The sequence below is a fragment of the Odontesthes bonariensis genome, chromosome 18 (genome assembly GCF_027942865.1).
Source record: "Odontesthes bonariensis isolate fOdoBon6 chromosome 18, fOdoBon6.hap1, whole genome shotgun sequence".
In the NCBI taxonomy this organism is placed as follows: domain Eukaryota; kingdom Metazoa; phylum Chordata; class Actinopteri; order Atheriniformes; family Atherinopsidae; genus Odontesthes; species Odontesthes bonariensis.
Genome location: NC_134523.1, coordinates 5,997,030 through 6,014,959, shown reverse-complemented (window position 1 = coordinate 6,014,959; position 17,930 = coordinate 5,997,030). Strand labels below are relative to the sequence as shown.

Genomic DNA, 17,930 nt, shown 5'->3' with positions numbered 1-17,930 from the left:
AACTCTTATAAGGGCCATTTTACGGGCAAGTTGTGGTTGTCTTACACCATTCAGTTCAGCCATGCTCCCTCTGCTTTCACAAGGATTCAGTAAGATCCCATTTGTCATCGCTGGGCAGTTTAGTTTGTTTTGGCACCATGGCTGTGTTTGTAACGCAACTCCTGCTTTTATTTGTGGCCAGAGACAGTATTACGAACATCAGGGACAGCAGGGAGCCCCAGTGGTTAAAGATACTGTCTCTCAGTCGCAAGTGTAGGACTTGGGCTCATGCCCTATATGTTGGCAAGCCTCCATTCTGCTGAAGTAGCTTTGAGCAAGACGTTGAACTTCTTCCAGCTTTGGCTTTGCCCCCTCTTTTAACTCAGCCTGACCCCTGACTGCCCTGTGGAAGGATGCGATGGGATGTGAAAAAGTCAGTTTCTCATGGTTTGTTATTAACCGTGTGGTCTGATGACTGAAATAGTTGCTGCTTGTGAAATTTGACAAAAGTTGAACCATAATATGTGCAAAGAAAAATCATATTTTTGTGTCGTTTTCAGTCTTTACCCATCCAAGGTGTCGGGCTCCAGTAATAGGAAGGTTGTTGCTCAGTGATGTTGACCCACCACCTTTGAATCGAGAACTAACAACTACAGGTTGAACTGCAACAAAATTTCATGAGATTTATAGTTCTCATGCCGATTAGCCTGAGTAGTACTTTATACTTCTTGCAATTAGCAAATGTTAGCATGAAATGCTTGTGTGATCGTGTTAGTGTTCTGTTATCTTTTAGCTCAAAGTACAACCTCATCTGAAGCTGAAGTGCACTTCCATTTTAGCTAAATACATTTAAACATTTTTGCATTTCCTTCATTCTGAGTCGTTTTGATCTGTCGATAGCATTGCCTTTCAGTTGCTGGAACTGGGTCAAATGTTTTCGATAGCCTTCCATACACTACTCAGCCAAGTAGCTGTAATTTTGGTCCATTTGTCCTTTTAGAAACTAATGAAGCTCAGTCAGCTTTGTAGGACTACTTGCTCACACAGTTTTTAAGTTCTGCTTTCTAAATGTCCGTGGAAGTTCTGTATGCCAAGGACTCGGCTGATTTCTTTTGATGTCAAGAAAAGAGGAAATGAGTTTGAACATCTTACGGTTGGCCTTACAACACATCTACGGGGCCTCCAGATGATGTCAAGTGGTCTATCAGGAGCTTCTATGGCCATGACGTAATTTTCCTGGAATGTTCCATACTGTTAAAAGGCAATCAGTTTAGTGTATGTAAACTCATTACCCCCAGGAATTGAAAAAAAAAGAAATAATCTGCTTTTAAACAACTGTCAAAACAATGACTTCATGGTATTCCTAAAGTAACTGTCCTAAAGAATTTTTTAATTGTAGTTTGCTGACATGAAGCCAGTGGATAAAAATAATTAGCTAACTGCCTTCAAGCTATGTGAACCTCTGTCTTCAACTGCAGCTACTAGTGTGATTGTAGATTTATTTTGAAAGTCTTTAATGTCAAATGCATGTCCGGAGCTAATGTTGTCAAGATTTTTTTCAGATTTGTATGGTTTAACTTTCCTGCTTGAAATTGCTGGATTCTTCTTAGGACTACAAAGAATTGTTGTTGTTAAAGAAATGCATACTGTGCCGCACACTAAACGAGATGGTCTTGCCTCTCTTTAAACTTTATTCTCTCTGGTTGTGTTGCTTTAAAGGGTGTACTGTCGTCATTCTAATGAATATTTAAAAATAATTCTAAGAGCTAACATCTGGTCTGGTTTAGGGGTTTGGTAATGGTGAATGAACACCGTTTTCTTTTGTATCAATTAATTTTCACACATTTTTTTTTTTTTTAATTAGCCTCCAAAAGACGTATTTTGAAGTTTTGATTGATCTCCTGTGGCAGTGTCACGAAAGCTAATTTAAGAAAAAGGTTCTAAGTCACGCTCTCTCTATTTAGCTCTTCTACCTCCCCTTTCCTTTTTGGGTCACCTGATGTACTTCTGCACGCAAGGGTCTGCTGACCCACTGCAATTAGACAAGGTGCATGGACGTGTCTGTATGTGCATAAAGCTGTGAGAGCTTGCTCAAGACAGCAAGAATATGATGGCAGTGCAAGAAAGCCTGCTTGTTAGATATTATTATATTCCAACATAGACCATCATGCTTCAGGAAAGGATTCAGCAGAGATTGAAGAGCACACATGAGTAACTGTTTCTGCATGGTTAATGTGTGTTTGGGCTCAATGAAGATTTACAGGACTTTGAACTTTTACCAAGTACAAGATATTTTGCATCGCTTTGCAATGTGATGATGCAACTTTATCATTTTTCTGGGAGCGTCTTAAACACATAAACGCTTAAATGTGTTTTCTGACTATTGTAGGCTAAATTAAAGTCGAACAACACCGAATAGCTTCGTCTGCATCTCCGGAACCTGTGTCTGTTCTCATAATTACATTGTGGGACAAATCTAGCCTGTGAGGGCAAACATAAAGTCCCCATAATGTCAACCATTAAATTTCAAGGTGAAAACATGTTTTAATGTTAGTTTGATATTGTAAAGTTAGAATTAGGCAAGCAGTATTTGTGTTTAAAGTTGAGCAAATATCCAAGAAAATAATGGCAGCTTGGATACAGTGGCTGCGAGCAAGAGCGTGCCGTGTCAGTGTTGAGTTGTGCGGAGGCGAGCCACTCGGTGATGTTTTGTGTTGGCGCTCCAGTGAGGTGAAATTGAGTTTGGCTTGTCAGCAGAGATAATCAGCTCTGTCTGGCCTGAAACCTGACGACCCCTCACAGACAGGAAAGACGGACGATGCTGTAAAAGCCCAGGGTGGAATCACCATTGACCAATATTCAAAAGCAGGCATTAGGGATGGGTTTGCTGATCTATTCCAACAGCCGCTAACACGCAGCCAGCTGTCATGGGGAGGTTTGTTTCTGCCAGTTTCAAATTTCGAGTGTGGGATCTTTCAAGAATTTAGCCATTTGTTAAGATATTTGAGTCTTTAAACATATTTTGCAATGACCAGATATGTTACACCAATGATCATAAAAGAACTGGAAGTTGATGAGGGACCTTATAATTAAAAATGATCTATTCTATGATCTAAATTCTAAAAAAGCATTTCAGGCCTTAATCATAGAGGGCGCTGCAATATGAGCCACAAAAACCCACTGGATGAAATTTCACTAATTTAGTCTCTTAGTGATTTTTAAGCAATTTTGAAGTCGTTTCCATAGAAAGGGAGAAGCATAATAGAATGCCCCCCCCCCCATTGATTCTGGAAACTGATAACAGAAAGAAGTCCTAGGTATGAAGACGATAAGTTCCTGAGCTTTTTTTAGAACCTAGTTCTGAAAATAAGAGGGAACCACATGTAGTGTGTAATGTATATTTATATGTACATACATACATATTTATTTATTTATTTATTTATATATATATATATATATATATATATATATAATATGATATAAAATATAATAGAAATTTCAAGGTCTCATTGTTTATACATTGAAAACCAGATAGTAAGTGCAGCCCTATCCACTCTGAGTGAAAATTGCTTTTACACTCTGAGGGTCATGTTACTGTGGAAGGGTCAATCTCTGGTTTAAAACAACCAGATCAATTGTGTGTGCGCGTGTAAGGGCGCGTGGGTGTATGTGTTTGTGTGTGTGTGTGTGCGTTAGCTTGTGTATGTATGAGGTTTAAGGGCTAATAAACCTCTTGGTCAAGTGGGTCTGACCCTGATGCAGATTATTGTGTTTGCCCTTCGACCCTGATCATAGTGTGCATGTGTGTTTGTGTGTGTGCACCTACAAGTGTCTGTCCATGACTTCTAAGTCCATTATGGTGCGACTCCAAGCCCTCTTTGTGTGCATGTATGTATGTATGTATGTATGTGTGTGGGGTAGGGGGCATAAGCGGCGTAGAAGACAAATTACCCTGTACATTTCCACTCCTCACCCTCCTCTGTTGGAGAGGGAAGTGGGGGAGGAGAAACAGTGGGGGAGGAAAAAGGCAAGGTGAGGTAGATTTCATCATGTAAAGGTGAAGCTTGCTAAGTAGAGACTTGGCCAGGGATTTCAAGACTTACCATACTGTTGGGGGTAGTGACATTTTCGAAAAACTTAAAGACATACTCAAACAATCAGAGACGAGTAAGAAAAACAAATAAAACAAATAAGCAAGAGTAGTGGAAAATCATGGAAATGAAACGGATGGAAGAAGAGGAACTTTGCCTCAGAATGACATAAGTGTTATCTCTTGCTAAACACGTTCAACTCATACATGTTTAAATGTCCGTGCACACATTTGAGCATATACACTGTAAGAGCCTCTTGTTGCACTACTGACCAGGTGGCTTATGAGCTGTAGCATGAGGCTGGAAGAAAAGTTGAGCAGTAAAGTAAAGAAAAAAAAAAAACTGCTGGAGCTGGTCTTCATAGTTTACATTTTGTCTTCCTCTTTTGAGAATGTGCTTGTGTGTGCAAGCGCCTCACACTGTATTAAGGGCCAGCTTGGTTGGCCTGTGCGCTACACATGAGCCTGATTATGACTCAGTATTGCATTACTGACATTCCTCCATGGATCTTCTCTCCTTCTCTACTCCTCTCTGCTGCCCTCCCTTCTTTTTTCTTCTTTCTTTCTCTCTCTGTCTACCTCTTGAGGCTAGGCAGATTTGCTGAGCAACCCCTCCCCCCCAATCCATCCCTCCCTCCCCAGTTTTCCTTTGACCCCTTCAGCAAAGCCCAAACGCCTGGCATGTGATCCATACGGCTCCAGATCAAATCACTCTGCTTTTTTTTTTTGCTTTTTTTTTCTCCATTCTTCATACCTCGAGTCCTCAGTGTGCATTACACATGTTGCTATGGTCCTAACACTCTTGCACAGTATTTCACATACAGCTGAGGAGGAGGAAGAGGAAGAGGAGGAGGACAAGAGGGAGGGGGCTGAAATTGAAACCGTCAGGCAGCTCAAAATGTCAGAGGATGCCGACGAAAAAGGGATGTGTGTTTATGTGCGTGTATGTGTGTTTCAGTAGTTTGGGCTGGTTCTTTATCTGTATGTGTGTGTTTGAGGAGTTGTGGGCGTGTTTTATGGAGAAAGACTGTTACTTCTGGTGTGGCGCCATCAGTAAAAGGAGATGACAGAGATTTTCTTTTTTTTCTTTTTTTTGGATCGGGGGATCAGGTGGATGGAACACAACCCTGGTGATAAGAGAGTACGTGACAGGTAGCAACTCACCGTTTAAAAATCCCACACTGGGTTAATCCAGAGTGAGGGAGAGGAGGAGGAGGGAGAGGAGGAGGAGGAGAGGAGTGACTGCTCATACCGCTCCTCGCAGCTCAGCCTTTATGCTGCCCAGTACGAGAAGAAGGGGCAGGCTGTCTCTCGTTCGCTCCGTCTCTCCTTCACTATTGTCCTTCCTCTGTCACCCACCACCTTCCCCTCCCCTCCCCTCTTTCCCCGTTACCTCTCTTGCCTTGGCCTCACCAATCTGTCCCTCCCTTCCTCCCTCTCCCCCGCGCTCTCTGTCTCTCTCTCTCCCTCTTCCTGACTTCCTCTCCTCCTGCTCCATTTCCTCCCTCCCTCTCTGTCCCTCTTTGTCACTGGAGAGCGTCTCAGTGTGAAAATGCCATCCTGCTCACCAGACTGTTGCCTCTTACAAGCTGTGGAGGTAAGAGACTTGTGTGTTTCTTTTCCGGATGTCTGTCGTGAGGTGTGTGTGTCTGTCTGTGTGTGAGACTGTCAGTTTGGAAGGATGAGGACCATGACGTGTTTTTTTCCCCCCTCAACTCTTTATTTCTATAACTTTTCTCAAACAAAACTCATGCGTCATAGATTAACTTTTTTTTTTTTCCCCCTTTTCTGGGGGCATGTGGGAAAAGACGAGGCAGAGTTCGGACTTTGCAGGGGAGAAAAGTGCCGTGACGTTATTTCTGGTTGCACTGGGAGTTTTCATGTTGGCGTGCTGGTGCTTTCAATGTTTTGTGTCTTTTCTAGGACACCGCTGCTGTCTCCTTTTTTTTGTTTGTTTTTGTAACGTGTTGGTGTGTTTTTCTACTTTGTGATGCATTGTCCAGCTTGATTTTCCATGCCCTCCCCCTCTCCCCAGCCGCTCGGCCTCCACCAGTTTTGCGTCTGGTTTCATGTAATTTTCAACAGTTGCTCTCCGGTGGTTTTCTGTGCAGAATCCCTGCTGCGGACAGAAAATGTTTTCACGAGGGTGTGTGAGAGTAACACATAAAAACATGCACACTCATACTGCTTCTGCTTGGGAGATGATCTGTGTCGTCTTTATAGTTTCTGATATTGATTTGCTCATATTTATGTGTGTTTCTGTAATGCGCTGCATGTGAGAGCAAGCTCTCTGTGGTGTGTGTATGTGCGTGCATGCATGCCAATCTGCTCATACAGGAGTGTGAAGCAGCTGGTCCGTGGTTATCTGTGCAGCAACACACTTGAAGAAGGCTAGATTACCCCCGGTTTAGATGTCGCTTTGGGCACTTGGCTGGGATGGTTCAAAATGGCGCAACAATGGGAGGTACTCCAGCTTTGAACCCTACCCGCTTGCTGCTCTCAGCGGTGACATTTTTAATGACAAAATGCAACACGTATAATTGCACCGTGTTATTCCTCCGTCCAAGTGTGAATATGCGCTTTTTGCACTTGTCCGAATGTAGATATTGTTGCACGTGATGGAACGTGTAATTTTGGGTTCAGATGCGTAATTGCGGAGGTGCGTTTGAGTAAGTTTTGCCCGTGCTGTGGACAAAAGGGCTGAACTGAAGCGCAGGGGCAGGCCAACGTTTCCTGGACCGTCATCTTTCTTCCTTTTTTTTTTTTTTTCTTTTTTTTTTTTTGTCAAAATCACCTTTTCATGTCTGAGTGACAGAATAATGTGACCAGGACTTTGTAAGGGCGGACTTAACACAGCACCTGGTCATGGAGGTAAATGCAGTTGCTCCTGTTTTATAATCTCGGTTTTCTCAGCATATTAAAATTCTTGGGAGCAGCTCGGGACGCACCATTCCTCAGACCATTCCTTCCTTTTCCTGCTTGCAAGAACATGGCCTCCTCTGCTCTTACATACATCAATCCTTGTGTGTGTCTTCAGATAGTGAAGGTGTGGAGTGAGGATGGAGCTGGCAAAGTGGTGGAGATTCCGGCAGACATGACGGCCAGAGATGTGTGTCAGCTGCTGGTGTACAAGAGCCACTGCCTGGACGACAACACCTGGACGCTCGTGGAACACCACCCCATTCTCGGCATTGGTAAGAATGTGTTTCCATTGTGCGTTCCAGTATATATCTATTCTAAAATTTGATGAACATCAAACCTTACATTAATGCTTAGATTTTGTGTGTATACAGTGACACGGGCAGTGTATGAAAAGGTGACTAACTTTCTGTGTGGGTTGCCAGAATTAAAGTTTGTCTCTTTAACTGTTATGTTTTCCAAGAGAGCATTGAGTATTACTTGCTCTGTATTACAAGACACGTCTTTTAGGAGCAAACACACTGCTTTATTCATCCGTCGTGAAATTATGTCATCAAGTTTAATATGAGCCTGGCGGTTTAAAAGTGTGCAAACTGGGTTATGGGAGAGTAACCATGTGACCACTGAGTGTTTTTAGGAGTCTTTGTCTTTTCTGCACATGTGTATCATCTAGGTCTAAATTCCTTTTTATGTGTCTATAAGTGGATACACTCTGCTGTGTGCGTGTGTGTGTGTGTGTGTGTGTGTGTGTGTGTGTGTGTATATGTGTGTATGGCTTGCTCACTTGAGCGTAGCGCAAGTGTATGTATGCCTGTGCGAGCCAGAGAAGGAGGTGTGGTAGTTGTGGGATTAAGCGTTTTCCATGTTGTACTTACAATGCTGCTCCCTCCCAAATAATTTGCTCAGTGGGCAGGAGGGGGAGTGGAGAGAAGGAGAGTTTAAAAAAAAAAAAAAAGAAAAAGCATGAAAGACTCGTGCTTTGCCTCTTCACTTTTGCCAAGACTCCCTTTGAAGCTTTATTAATTTCTTCTTCTTTTTCTTTTTTCTTCTCTGGGTCAGTCTTTGTCCTCTGTGAGGCAGTCCTACTCCTGAGTTGTATTTTTAGAGTCAAAGGATCGCTTTGTGCTTTCCTGCTTGATCTGCGTTTCTGGGAAGAAAAAAAAAAGGGGGGGGGGGAAAAGTGCACTGGAGAGATGGAATGTGAGGTGAAAAGAGAGAGGGAGGCTAAAAAAGAGAGGGACAGATGAAGGGAGGAGAGAAAAAACGACAGAAGGGGGGAGGAATGGGGCGGAGAGGCATGGACTAAAGCGTCATACCAGAGCAGCGAGTAGCCAATCGCGGGTCTCTGTTGGACGAGCCCCTAGCCTTCTTAACCAATCGATCTATCCTTAACCTTCCACAGGAAATTCCCCTGGTTGCAGCCAACGCAGTTGTATACACACACACACACACACACACACACACACACACACACACAGATGCACACATGCATGCACGCAGACAGAGCCCAGACATTTCCACCCCCTAAAGTGCAGCCAGAATACTGTTTTTAGCTAAAACAGCAACCACATTTTCAGCAAAATATATGTACAAATTTTTGTTGTTTTGCTTGTGTGTATGTGTGCTTTTTGCCTCGATAAAGACTTATGAGTTGATATAGGGAGGAGAATCCTTGGTGCAGATATCTTGTGCAGGAGTGTATATGAATACACTGAACTGGAACATCCTGACACTATCAGTTTCCAATCTCTCTTACTCTGAGATCGTATGGCCACAACTTTAAGAAAGAGAAGACGCACACACTTTCAGAGAAAGTGTGGCGCACAGTGAGCAGGATAGGCCTCTGTGAGCTCTTAATGTGTGCTTGTGTTATTGTCTGTGGCTTGTACTTTGCTTATGGCTTTGCTGCTCTCAGCAATCAGCCTAAACACATGACATCATTTTCCTGCAATGCCCCCCCTCATCCAAACCTCACATCCTCCTTTGTCTCCCTTCTTCTCCATCTCCACCTTCACTTCCTCCCTCCCTGTCTCACTGTGCCTCTTCTGCCCCCCCTCCCCTTTAACTTCTTGCTTCCTTGCTCGTCTCTTAGTAACCGGCCATTTTTCTTGCTGTGTCATTGTATGCAATACTACAGCTGGAGATCTGCTGGCAAATATAGAAGTAAACTACCCCCGGTGGTTGTTTTTATTAATAGAACCATGCTTGGTTCTATTCTCACATGGACATTTTCAGCACTAAAACAGACTAAGTAATTCACGTTGTAATTGTTTGAGTAAAATCTTTGAAATGGTCAAAAAATTGAGAAAAAGAGAGAGATGTAGAGTCCCTCATATGAATCTAAGAAAGAGCAGTGAACAAATAAATGTAATTTTCTGGCTTAAGAAAAAGTACTGAAAAGGTTTGCCTCAGTCATTATCTCTGAGGAAACGGCCCAAAGATAACACAGTTGAGGTGGCTGACATGGTGCGTCTGTGTGTTCTCATGCAGAGAGATGTCTGGAGGACCACGAGCTGGTGGTTCAGGTTCAGGCCTCCTTGAGCAGCGACAGTAAATTCCTCTTCAGGAAGAACTATGCCAAATATGAATTCTTCAGGAACCCCCTGGTGAGTCTCTCGCATCCCTGAAATGACCTTTCTGGGACTGCCTTGGCTTAGCACGCAGCCTGACACACACATACACATTCATACACACACACACTCACCCCAGCAGGTGCTCAGACTATTTTTCAAGCTGCTGAAAGGTAATTTTTTTCCCCCATGAACTCTTCGAAAATATCACTTTTCCCCTTAAAATCTTTTATAGCCACAAAGCACGGTCCCCAGTCACTCCAGCTGCTCTGTGAAGCTGTACTTCAGCACCACGGTCCTTTGAGCTAATGCTATTGTCATCATGTTACATGCTCACGGATGACGATAAATCAATGCTAACGTGCTGATGTTGGGCATAAAGTTTCACCATCTTAGGTCAGTGTGTCAGCAGACTAACATTTGTCATTAAGCACTAAATGAATAACTACAGCTCAGGCCGATGGAGCTGTTGGAAAAATACACTTTCAAGATCCCTAAAAAAAAAACCATCACATGACTCACTTCTGTTATGTGAAACATTATTGGGTCAAAAGCGAAGAAATGTTTAGAAATCAATAAGGTCTTGGATGCAGATGGTAAGGAGGATTGAGGTGGCCAGGACTGCAGCAGACAGGAAATCATGTGACCTTATCAGCAGAGTTTGTCTGCTTCGTGTCATCTTTGCATCGCAGCTTCCTTTGGCATGTGTGTAGCTGACTTGTGGCAGAAAAGGCATGTCTATTAAGGAGCTTTTGATTCATTTAGATTATTCATTTGCTAACCAACAACAAATTCCCAAGGCCCCAGTACAAAAAAATATAGATGGTAGGAGGGAGGAAGCATATTTAAAGAAACAATATAATACTATTTAAATCTATATACAAACTATTAAGAATATATGTGCATGTATAATAGAAAAGCTTTTGTTCTGTGTAAGCATACTGAAGATCTAAGCTAAAAAACCTGATGGGTCAAATGCAGGGGTGATGAAGTCTAGGTGGGGACAGTTTAAATTGAATATGAATGAATAATTGTAAGGCTCTAAAGCGTAAACTTGGGTAACCTTTGTTGGTTTTCTGTTTCCACTTTGGAAATGTGCGATACCACGTTTGATGAACAACTTCCAGAGTTTTGAATCCCACAGTGCTCTGTTAAACACCTCTTTCTCTCCGTTGTTTATGCCTGTTGTAGTCTTTAGACATGCCAAAATGAAATAAAAAGGTTGCGTTAAAAACTTTACACTTATAGGCCCATCAGATGACATCATCAGTGTGTGATCAGTTACATTAAAAATATTGTTTAACAGAATAAAATGAAAATGGAAACACTGAGTAGCGTAAAGACATTTTTGTAACTGGCAGTGTCCACCATCTTATGTTTTTAAACAGTGAGTTAGTAAGACACTTCTTCATGGGGTTTAGATTATAAATAACAATATTTACTGGACATCTTTCAACTTTTGACGTTTTATTTCAGCTGTACTGCTTCAGTAACACTTGATATTCGCAAAGTCACACAAGTTGAGGGAAGGAAATGAAAGAAAGTGAAGGATTGTTGTTATTTTCAAAGCACATTATATTCTGTAAAATAAGGAAGCATGTCGGTGTTTAATTTATTTCTTTTTTTCACACAATCCCTGCTTTTCTTCTTTCTGATGACGTAGGGGCAAACAGTCATTGTATTTTTTGCTCATTTCAAGTCTCTTTGGATGAGGTAATTGGCTAAAATGTAGCTCTTCTTTATCGGGAAAGCCAGAACTAGTCAGCATTTGCTTGTCTTGCGTGGCATCTTTTGGTGATGTGGACTCAGCTTGGGGCTCTGCTGTTGCGTGCTGGCTTGGTATACGATGACATTACTGCCGTGGTGATTTAGGTGTGTGTCAGAGCCAGCAGGTGACCTCAGCTCTGTGGTAATGAGCACAGTAAAACACCAGAGTGCTGGCCGTGTCCTGTCAATCACGCTAAGAGTGGCGCTGCTGGCTAAAGGGGATTACATCAGCGGGTGAGATCATACTGCATCTACTCCTGGGCAGGAGTGCCCGCTTCCTCCCCACCACTTTGTCTTTGTGTCCCAGTGCTCATCACACACACACACACACACACACACACACACACACACACACACATGCACACACAGCCCCACAAGCACAGTCGGAGAGATGTACTTTGCAAAGAGAGATGCTACCCCATTCCTGGCTTGCACACACACACTAAGTGGTTTCTAGTGCCTGTCTCTTTCTCTGTCACTCATTGTCACTCTGCATGCTTTTTTTTTTTCCCCCCTTTTAGAACTTTTTTCCAGAGCAGATGGTGGCTTGGTGTCAGGAGTCTGATGGATCAATCCCTCAGTCACAGCTCTTACAGGTGAGGAGGTGAATCCATGTACATACATGCCTGTTTCCTCTTAATTCTCTTAATTTAATCCTACACTTGATCCCTCTAGCTCTCTTATGCTTGATGGCCACCACATTATTCAAGAATTGAAAATAAAACCCGAACCATCTTAATTGACATGATTCCCCTGTATTATTACCAATCCTCCTGCATGATTGTCTGTTTCCATAATCAACCTGAAATATTACATGATAAATGGCAGGCACACAAGTGCCGACGTGAGGCTGCTAGTGACACGCATCATGCTGGTAATAAAACTGCGCAGTAGTTTGTGACAATTAACCTTTAATTCATGTTTCAGTGTTATTTCTGCGTTTCTCAGGATCCTATGGGTGATATATTGAAATTATTGATCTAATATAAATATTATCACATAACATAAGACCCAAGTTATGAATTGATCTGTTGATTTTACACTTTTACACTTCTCTAATCCTTCACTCTTAAAGCTGCAGTCTGCAACTCTTTTTCAAGCATAATGCCTGGAACTGTCCGGGGATTCTGAAAGTAGTACATTAAATACCCCAATACAAAAAAAAATGAGTTCTCTAGGTCCCCTATATGTCCCGCTAGGTCCCTCCAAAGCCAGCAGGTTTGTTTACAAAATTGCAGACCGGACCGGTAAAAGGTAACCAATCAGGTTACGAGCTGGGCTCTGCTGCCTGTCAATCACCGATTGTGCACGCGCGATACAAGGTAGGCTCGTCCCCACGCTTATTTATCTAGACTATTGAACTTCATTACGGGCTAGTCTACTTACTGTGTCTTCCATGATCGCAAATGACAGGTGAGTTGATGAATGAGGAGTCGTGTAGGCGCATCTGGCGTGCACGTCTACGTGCACGAGTTCTCATGTGTTTTGAAGGGGCGGAACAGGAAGTTGAATAACTTTTTATTTTTCGGTTAAAAAATAAGCATTTCTTGCATTTTGCGACTACGGAGGTCACTGTTTTCAACTTCAAGCGTTCTGATAGATCATGTAAACTCTTAAAATGCCAAAAAGTAGGACTTTACGTATGACAACAACAAATCTTGCAGACTGCAGCTTTAAACATATCAGTCAATGAAACTGGAATTTTTAACATGGCTGCATCGGGTCTTCACATTTATCATCTGCAAAGTTATGCAAATCAGATAATTGGGAAATACTTAATTTGCATGCTTAAACCTTGTTTTCATGTGTGTAAATCAACTGCAGATGATCTGTTATATAAAGTATTTACCTTATTTTTTAGTAATTTTTCCTAAAAGTACCTTTTAAAACGGGTAACGTAAAAAAATCTAATTTGTAATGTTTCAATTTCTGTTAAAGTGCTTATATTAGACAGAAAGCTAGAAGAGGATTGCATATTTTCATGTTGCTAAAGCACATTACTTTCGTCACACAATACACTTCTGCAGCATCTGTTATTACTTTCTTTTAGAAATTCTCCATTTTAGTACCTGCTTCTTTAAGGTCCTCCACTCCCAAAAAGACCTGACCTGAAGATCTGATTGGCCACTAAAACGGACACAAAAAAGGCAGAACAGCAGGCGTTTCAGTCAGCTCTGGAGTACAGTTCTTTTTCTTTTTTCTTTTTTAATCTCTATGGTCATCTCCAAATCTGTATGCACATACATGCTCAAACACAGTCAGTCCCTGCTCTGCAACAAATTGCTGTGAATTTACGGGGCATTCACAATAGCGTTACATTATTTCTTTGTAATCTAAGTTTAATTGCAAGGAATGTAAATTAATTAGCATAAAACAGAACCCCTCCCCCTACACCGAAACCCCAGTTTTAACCCAGACAAGTGTAAAATGGTGCCCTGCTCCTGAGGATATGCTGGTTTAAGAAGCAGAAAATAACCTGCTAAAATAACCAGCAAAGCTGATTCAGTGGGGACTTGACCTCTGCAATGCTGGCTTCAAGTGAAGTGCTAAATTTTTTATTTTTTTTTCCCAGAACGATCAGTAATTTCAATGGTGACGATGTTACATGTGTTTCTCCAATTCTTATTTATCATTATCTTCCTCATCTTCTTTATCATTTTATTTATCAAAAATTTTCTTTCCATATGTTAATGAATACTCACACTTGTTGCTTCAGTTATCCCGCTTTTATATACTGTGTGTAATTGTGGAATCTGATCATTTCGTTCACACAGTCACGTCGCTGGCAGATTTTTCGGGAATATTGGGGAGAAAAAAAAATTCCCTGGCTAATTTACATAAGAACCTTTTCATTTACAGTATCTACGCACATGCCATTTCCAGGTGATCAGAGGCAGAACTGAAAGCATTTTGGTTGCATTCAGCTCATTTCCGTCAGTATTCCGCATATATAATGTTTTGTACTTTTTGTCTTTTTTTCTTTTTCTAGAACTTTCTGAACTCAAGCAGCTGTCCAGAGATCCAAGGCTATCTCTATGTGAAGGAGCCTGGACGCAGGTCCTGGAAGAAGCTTTACATGTTCCTGCGACGCTCTGGGTTCTACTACTCGGCAAAAGGAACATCAAAGGTGATGAACAGATTTGCTCTTCTGAAACAAGTGTAAAAATAAACTGAATTTGTAGTGTAGCTTGTGAATCAATGTACTTTATTTTGTTTTCTTTCTAATTAAAACTTCTTATTTTGAATAAATGCATTTTCTTTAATTAAAATCTTAAATCTTACATGCAGCTCTTGAAAACTGTCTGTCCTTTTTTTTTGTCTCACTCTTTTGTTGACTCCCCTGTTCCTCTCCCTCTCCACTGAACAGGAACCCAGACACCTGCAGCTGCTGTCAGATCTGGAGGATAGTAACATCTTCACCATCATCACCGGCAGAAAACTTCACAACGCCCCCACAGACTACCAGTTCTGCATTAAGGTAAGACACATTTTTACTTTTTGCAATGGAGTACAGGGATGGTTGTTTTTAGGGTATAGCAATCTTTTTTTAAATTATTTTATTGTTGTTCATTTCAACATCCTCTGGGAACTCAAACTCACAACTTCACTGTTACTAAGGGAAACGTCCAGAAAAAGAAACCGTATTATAGCCCCATCCCACCCAAGGTGCAATATTTATTAAAACCACTTCATAACAGAGGCGCCTGCTCCCTCTCAACTTACATTGCATCTCTACATGGGTTAACTGCCCAGTGGGTATTTAGACACACACTCAGCACTGTGTTTCCCACTCCGGGCGTTATCTGCGGTGGTCACCTGCTGATCTGGGATAAGCCTGGTGGGATAAGCTGGGATGGTACAGGGAATCTGGCCCGACTAACCTCCTCACCTCTCTGCTTGACGCACACACACACATTAGATGCCTAGCATGTAAGATGCTGTCAACGGGGGTGACGGTGCAGGATTGGGTAACAGATTTCTTTTGGTGATTTGGAAGGCAGGGGTCAAGGACTGTTGCCATGGCGACATGAATGAATTTATCTGCTAGGGTTGCACTTAAGTGTGTCTGACGTCCTTCTTACTAGTGGTTCTACTTGTAGTTTTAATGTAATTTCTCCCTGATAATAATACTTTCAATTTACAAATGATCAATAAAGATGCCTTTACGATTAGCAATTTTAGTTTCAGTCTGTCTGAGAACAATGATCTGGGAGCCACAGAATTGCTGGGATAGTACTTAAAGTAAAACTACTAAATCATTGAATATTATTGGCTATTACCAACACTGTCGAAATCCCAGAGGCCTCTAAAATGTCAAATCTAGATCGGTAGAGCAGTAATCTGTGTTACAAAATATGACACAGGTGTCAGCAAGACTGTGACTTGGAAGTCTTGCTCTTGCAGCGCCACACGTTTGAAGGTCTCTGTGTACAAAGAAATATGAGGCCTTGCTGTGTTTGTGTTCATGATGTGTATCTCATTAATTTAGTGCCCCGCTGTGTCTTCTGTTTGGTTGACAGCCCAGTAAAGTGAGGAGTGACTGTAAGGAGCTAAAGATGCTGTGTGCGGAGGACGAACAGAGCAGGACCTGCTGGATGACTGCCTTTAGACTATTCAAAGTAATGCCTCTACTTTTTCTAAATCCATAGCTTTAAGTCATATTACAGTACAGTTTTTGATGTTAAATGGCACTTGGGTTAATAGTTAATGAGCAGATTATTTTTTCTTGAAGGAAGAGCACGAAAGGAGAGAAATTATGCCCTTCTTTTCTTTTTTTTTTTTCTTTTTTTTTTAACATCTGTTACATGCTTTGGTCAAAATGCCACAGAGACAGAGTGACAGCTCTATATTCTGCCATGTCTTAGGGTTAGGGTAAAGGTTAGGGAATTGGTAGTGCAGCTTTGTGCAACCACGCAAATTAAAATGTAGATGCTAGTTCCACTCAGTAGCCCATAAAGCATGTTATCACTGTATGAGAAGCCAAGGAGTAACTACCCTGAGAGCTCACAGTGGCCAACACAGAAAACTGAAAAAAACCCTCGCCCAGAAGCTTTTCAAAAGTCATGTCTTGAACTGACCCAGGTTGTTAAAACACCGGACCACGGATAAAAAAAGGCTGAAGTAGCATAACAGCACGTATTACACAAGTCAAATACTTTGTAATTCCATGGTGACGCACAGGCACCATAAACCCTTGGCTTCACTGTCAGTGCATTCTTCTGTGTTTTAAGTTTTTAGAGGCTAACATTAAGAAGTGTTGCTCATATGGGTGACCTTTCTCCCATATAAGCAATGTTTTTCTTTGTAATGATAGGTTCTTGTGAGGCTGCTGATGCTGCTTTCAGAAACAAATGGGAATTTGGAAATGCCACCTTCTGACTGGGGGGGGGGGTAAACAACACAATTTGGAAGTCAGATTTACATGTCGAGATATAAAACTTAAGTTAACTCCATAATTGCAGATGAAAATCTGTTGTCACAACAAAGCCAATAGCCGGAGCAACAAAGTTTCGACTTCCCACTTCTTAAGTACAGTGGTTGCTGCATGATTTGAAGTTAAGGTTAGGTGAAAATAGAAATGGGGAGGTTACATAATCCTGCTCAGAGCTGCTTTGGGATGTATCAGTACCCTGCAAATCTGAACTGTGTGAAATAAATAAATAAATGCATGCAAAATATATTTTTTTAATGAAATGTTCCCTTTTAAATGATTATTTGCTCCATGTAAACTCAATTGATGCCATCCTCTCTCCCCTGCCTCCACAGTACGGGATAGTGCTGTATCAGAACTACAACGTGCCTCAGCAGAGGAAGTCTAACGTTTCGCCTTTCACTGCGCCTGTGGTGAGGATCTGCTCTCTGACATCTCCTCACATACACCCTCTCAACCGACATCAATCCAAGACTGACCCAATAATTAGCTGATGGTGAATTGGAAACCAGTTCACTCTGCGGCTGCTGTGAGCCTCACTTCTTCATTTTTCTTGAGAGGAAAACTGCAGCCACAAGTGCTTGTTTCCCATTTGCACCGGGGATTTGTCACCAGTGTACACCTGACACATAACATCTTATTCCTGAGTAGATTTACATAATGCTCAAACCCATGTACACACACACACACACACACTCGCACACATGCAGAAATCTGCTCATACGTTAACTCGCAGGACAAGTGTGCCGTTTCACCAAGTCTAATCCCCTCACACCATGAGGTGTTGGAAAAGGTGTCATAAGCTCCTTATGAAAGATTGTGAATTAAATTAAGTCACAAGTCTCTAGAATCTATACAAACTTTGTGCTTGAATATTACAGATTTGTGCAGTGACTTGGCCTTTGTGTCAACTTTGGGGTGAAACATTATGTTATCCTAATTCTTAATGTATAAAGTAGCAGTAGTTTAGACTTTCAACTCAAAGTTACTTTTCCTTTTTTCTTTTTTTTGGATTAGTCAATGAAATAGTTCAACTCATTTTTGCTGAGCCTGTGATATCCAGTGAAGCCGTTTACCGTTGTAAGGAAGCTCACTGGGGTACAAAATATAGAAAAAGCAGCATTTTGGGAAAGAAAAAAAAAAAAAAGATCCAAAATGGTGAAGGAAGACCAGG

General features: G+C 41.7%; 2 protein-coding genes across 6 annotated transcripts in view; one reads left to right on the top strand and one right to left on the bottom strand.

Moving 5' to 3' along the window:
- rpl14 (ribosomal protein L14) overlaps positions 1-17,930 on the bottom strand; it is a 128,456-nt gene that overhangs the window by 71,232 nt on the left and 39,294 nt on the right. The window contains exon 1 of one of the 3 annotated variants that reach the window (XM_075449671.1): positions 2,087-2,092. The exons of the other annotated variants lie outside the window; for them this stretch is intronic. Within the exon in view, the coding sequence (XP_075305786.1) occupies positions 2,087-2,088 (2 nt within the window). The 5' untranslated portion in view covers positions 2,089-2,092. Of the gene's footprint in view, positions 1-2,086; positions 2,093-17,930 lie in introns of those variants that run through there. 3 annotated transcript variants of the gene reach the window in all.
- The window catches only part of LOC142367638 (growth factor receptor-bound protein 10-like), a 42,174-nt gene that overhangs the window by 20,918 nt on the left and 3,326 nt on the right, over positions 1-17,930 (top strand). For 2 of the 3 annotated variants that reach the window (XM_075449662.1, XM_075449663.1), the window contains exons 6-12: positions 7,107-7,263; positions 9,479-9,594; positions 11,847-11,921; positions 14,315-14,452; positions 14,693-14,803; positions 15,846-15,944; positions 17,092-17,169. In XM_075449662.1, coding sequence (XP_075305777.1) covers positions 7,107-7,263; positions 9,479-9,594; positions 11,847-11,921; positions 14,315-14,452; positions 14,693-14,803; positions 15,846-15,944; positions 17,092-17,169 — 774 coding nt within the window. Of the gene's footprint in view, positions 1-5,328; positions 5,667-7,106; positions 7,264-9,478; positions 9,595-11,846; positions 11,922-14,314; positions 14,453-14,692; positions 14,804-15,845; positions 15,945-17,091; positions 17,170-17,930 lie in introns of those variants that run through there. The other variant, XM_075449664.1, reaches the window with a different exon arrangement.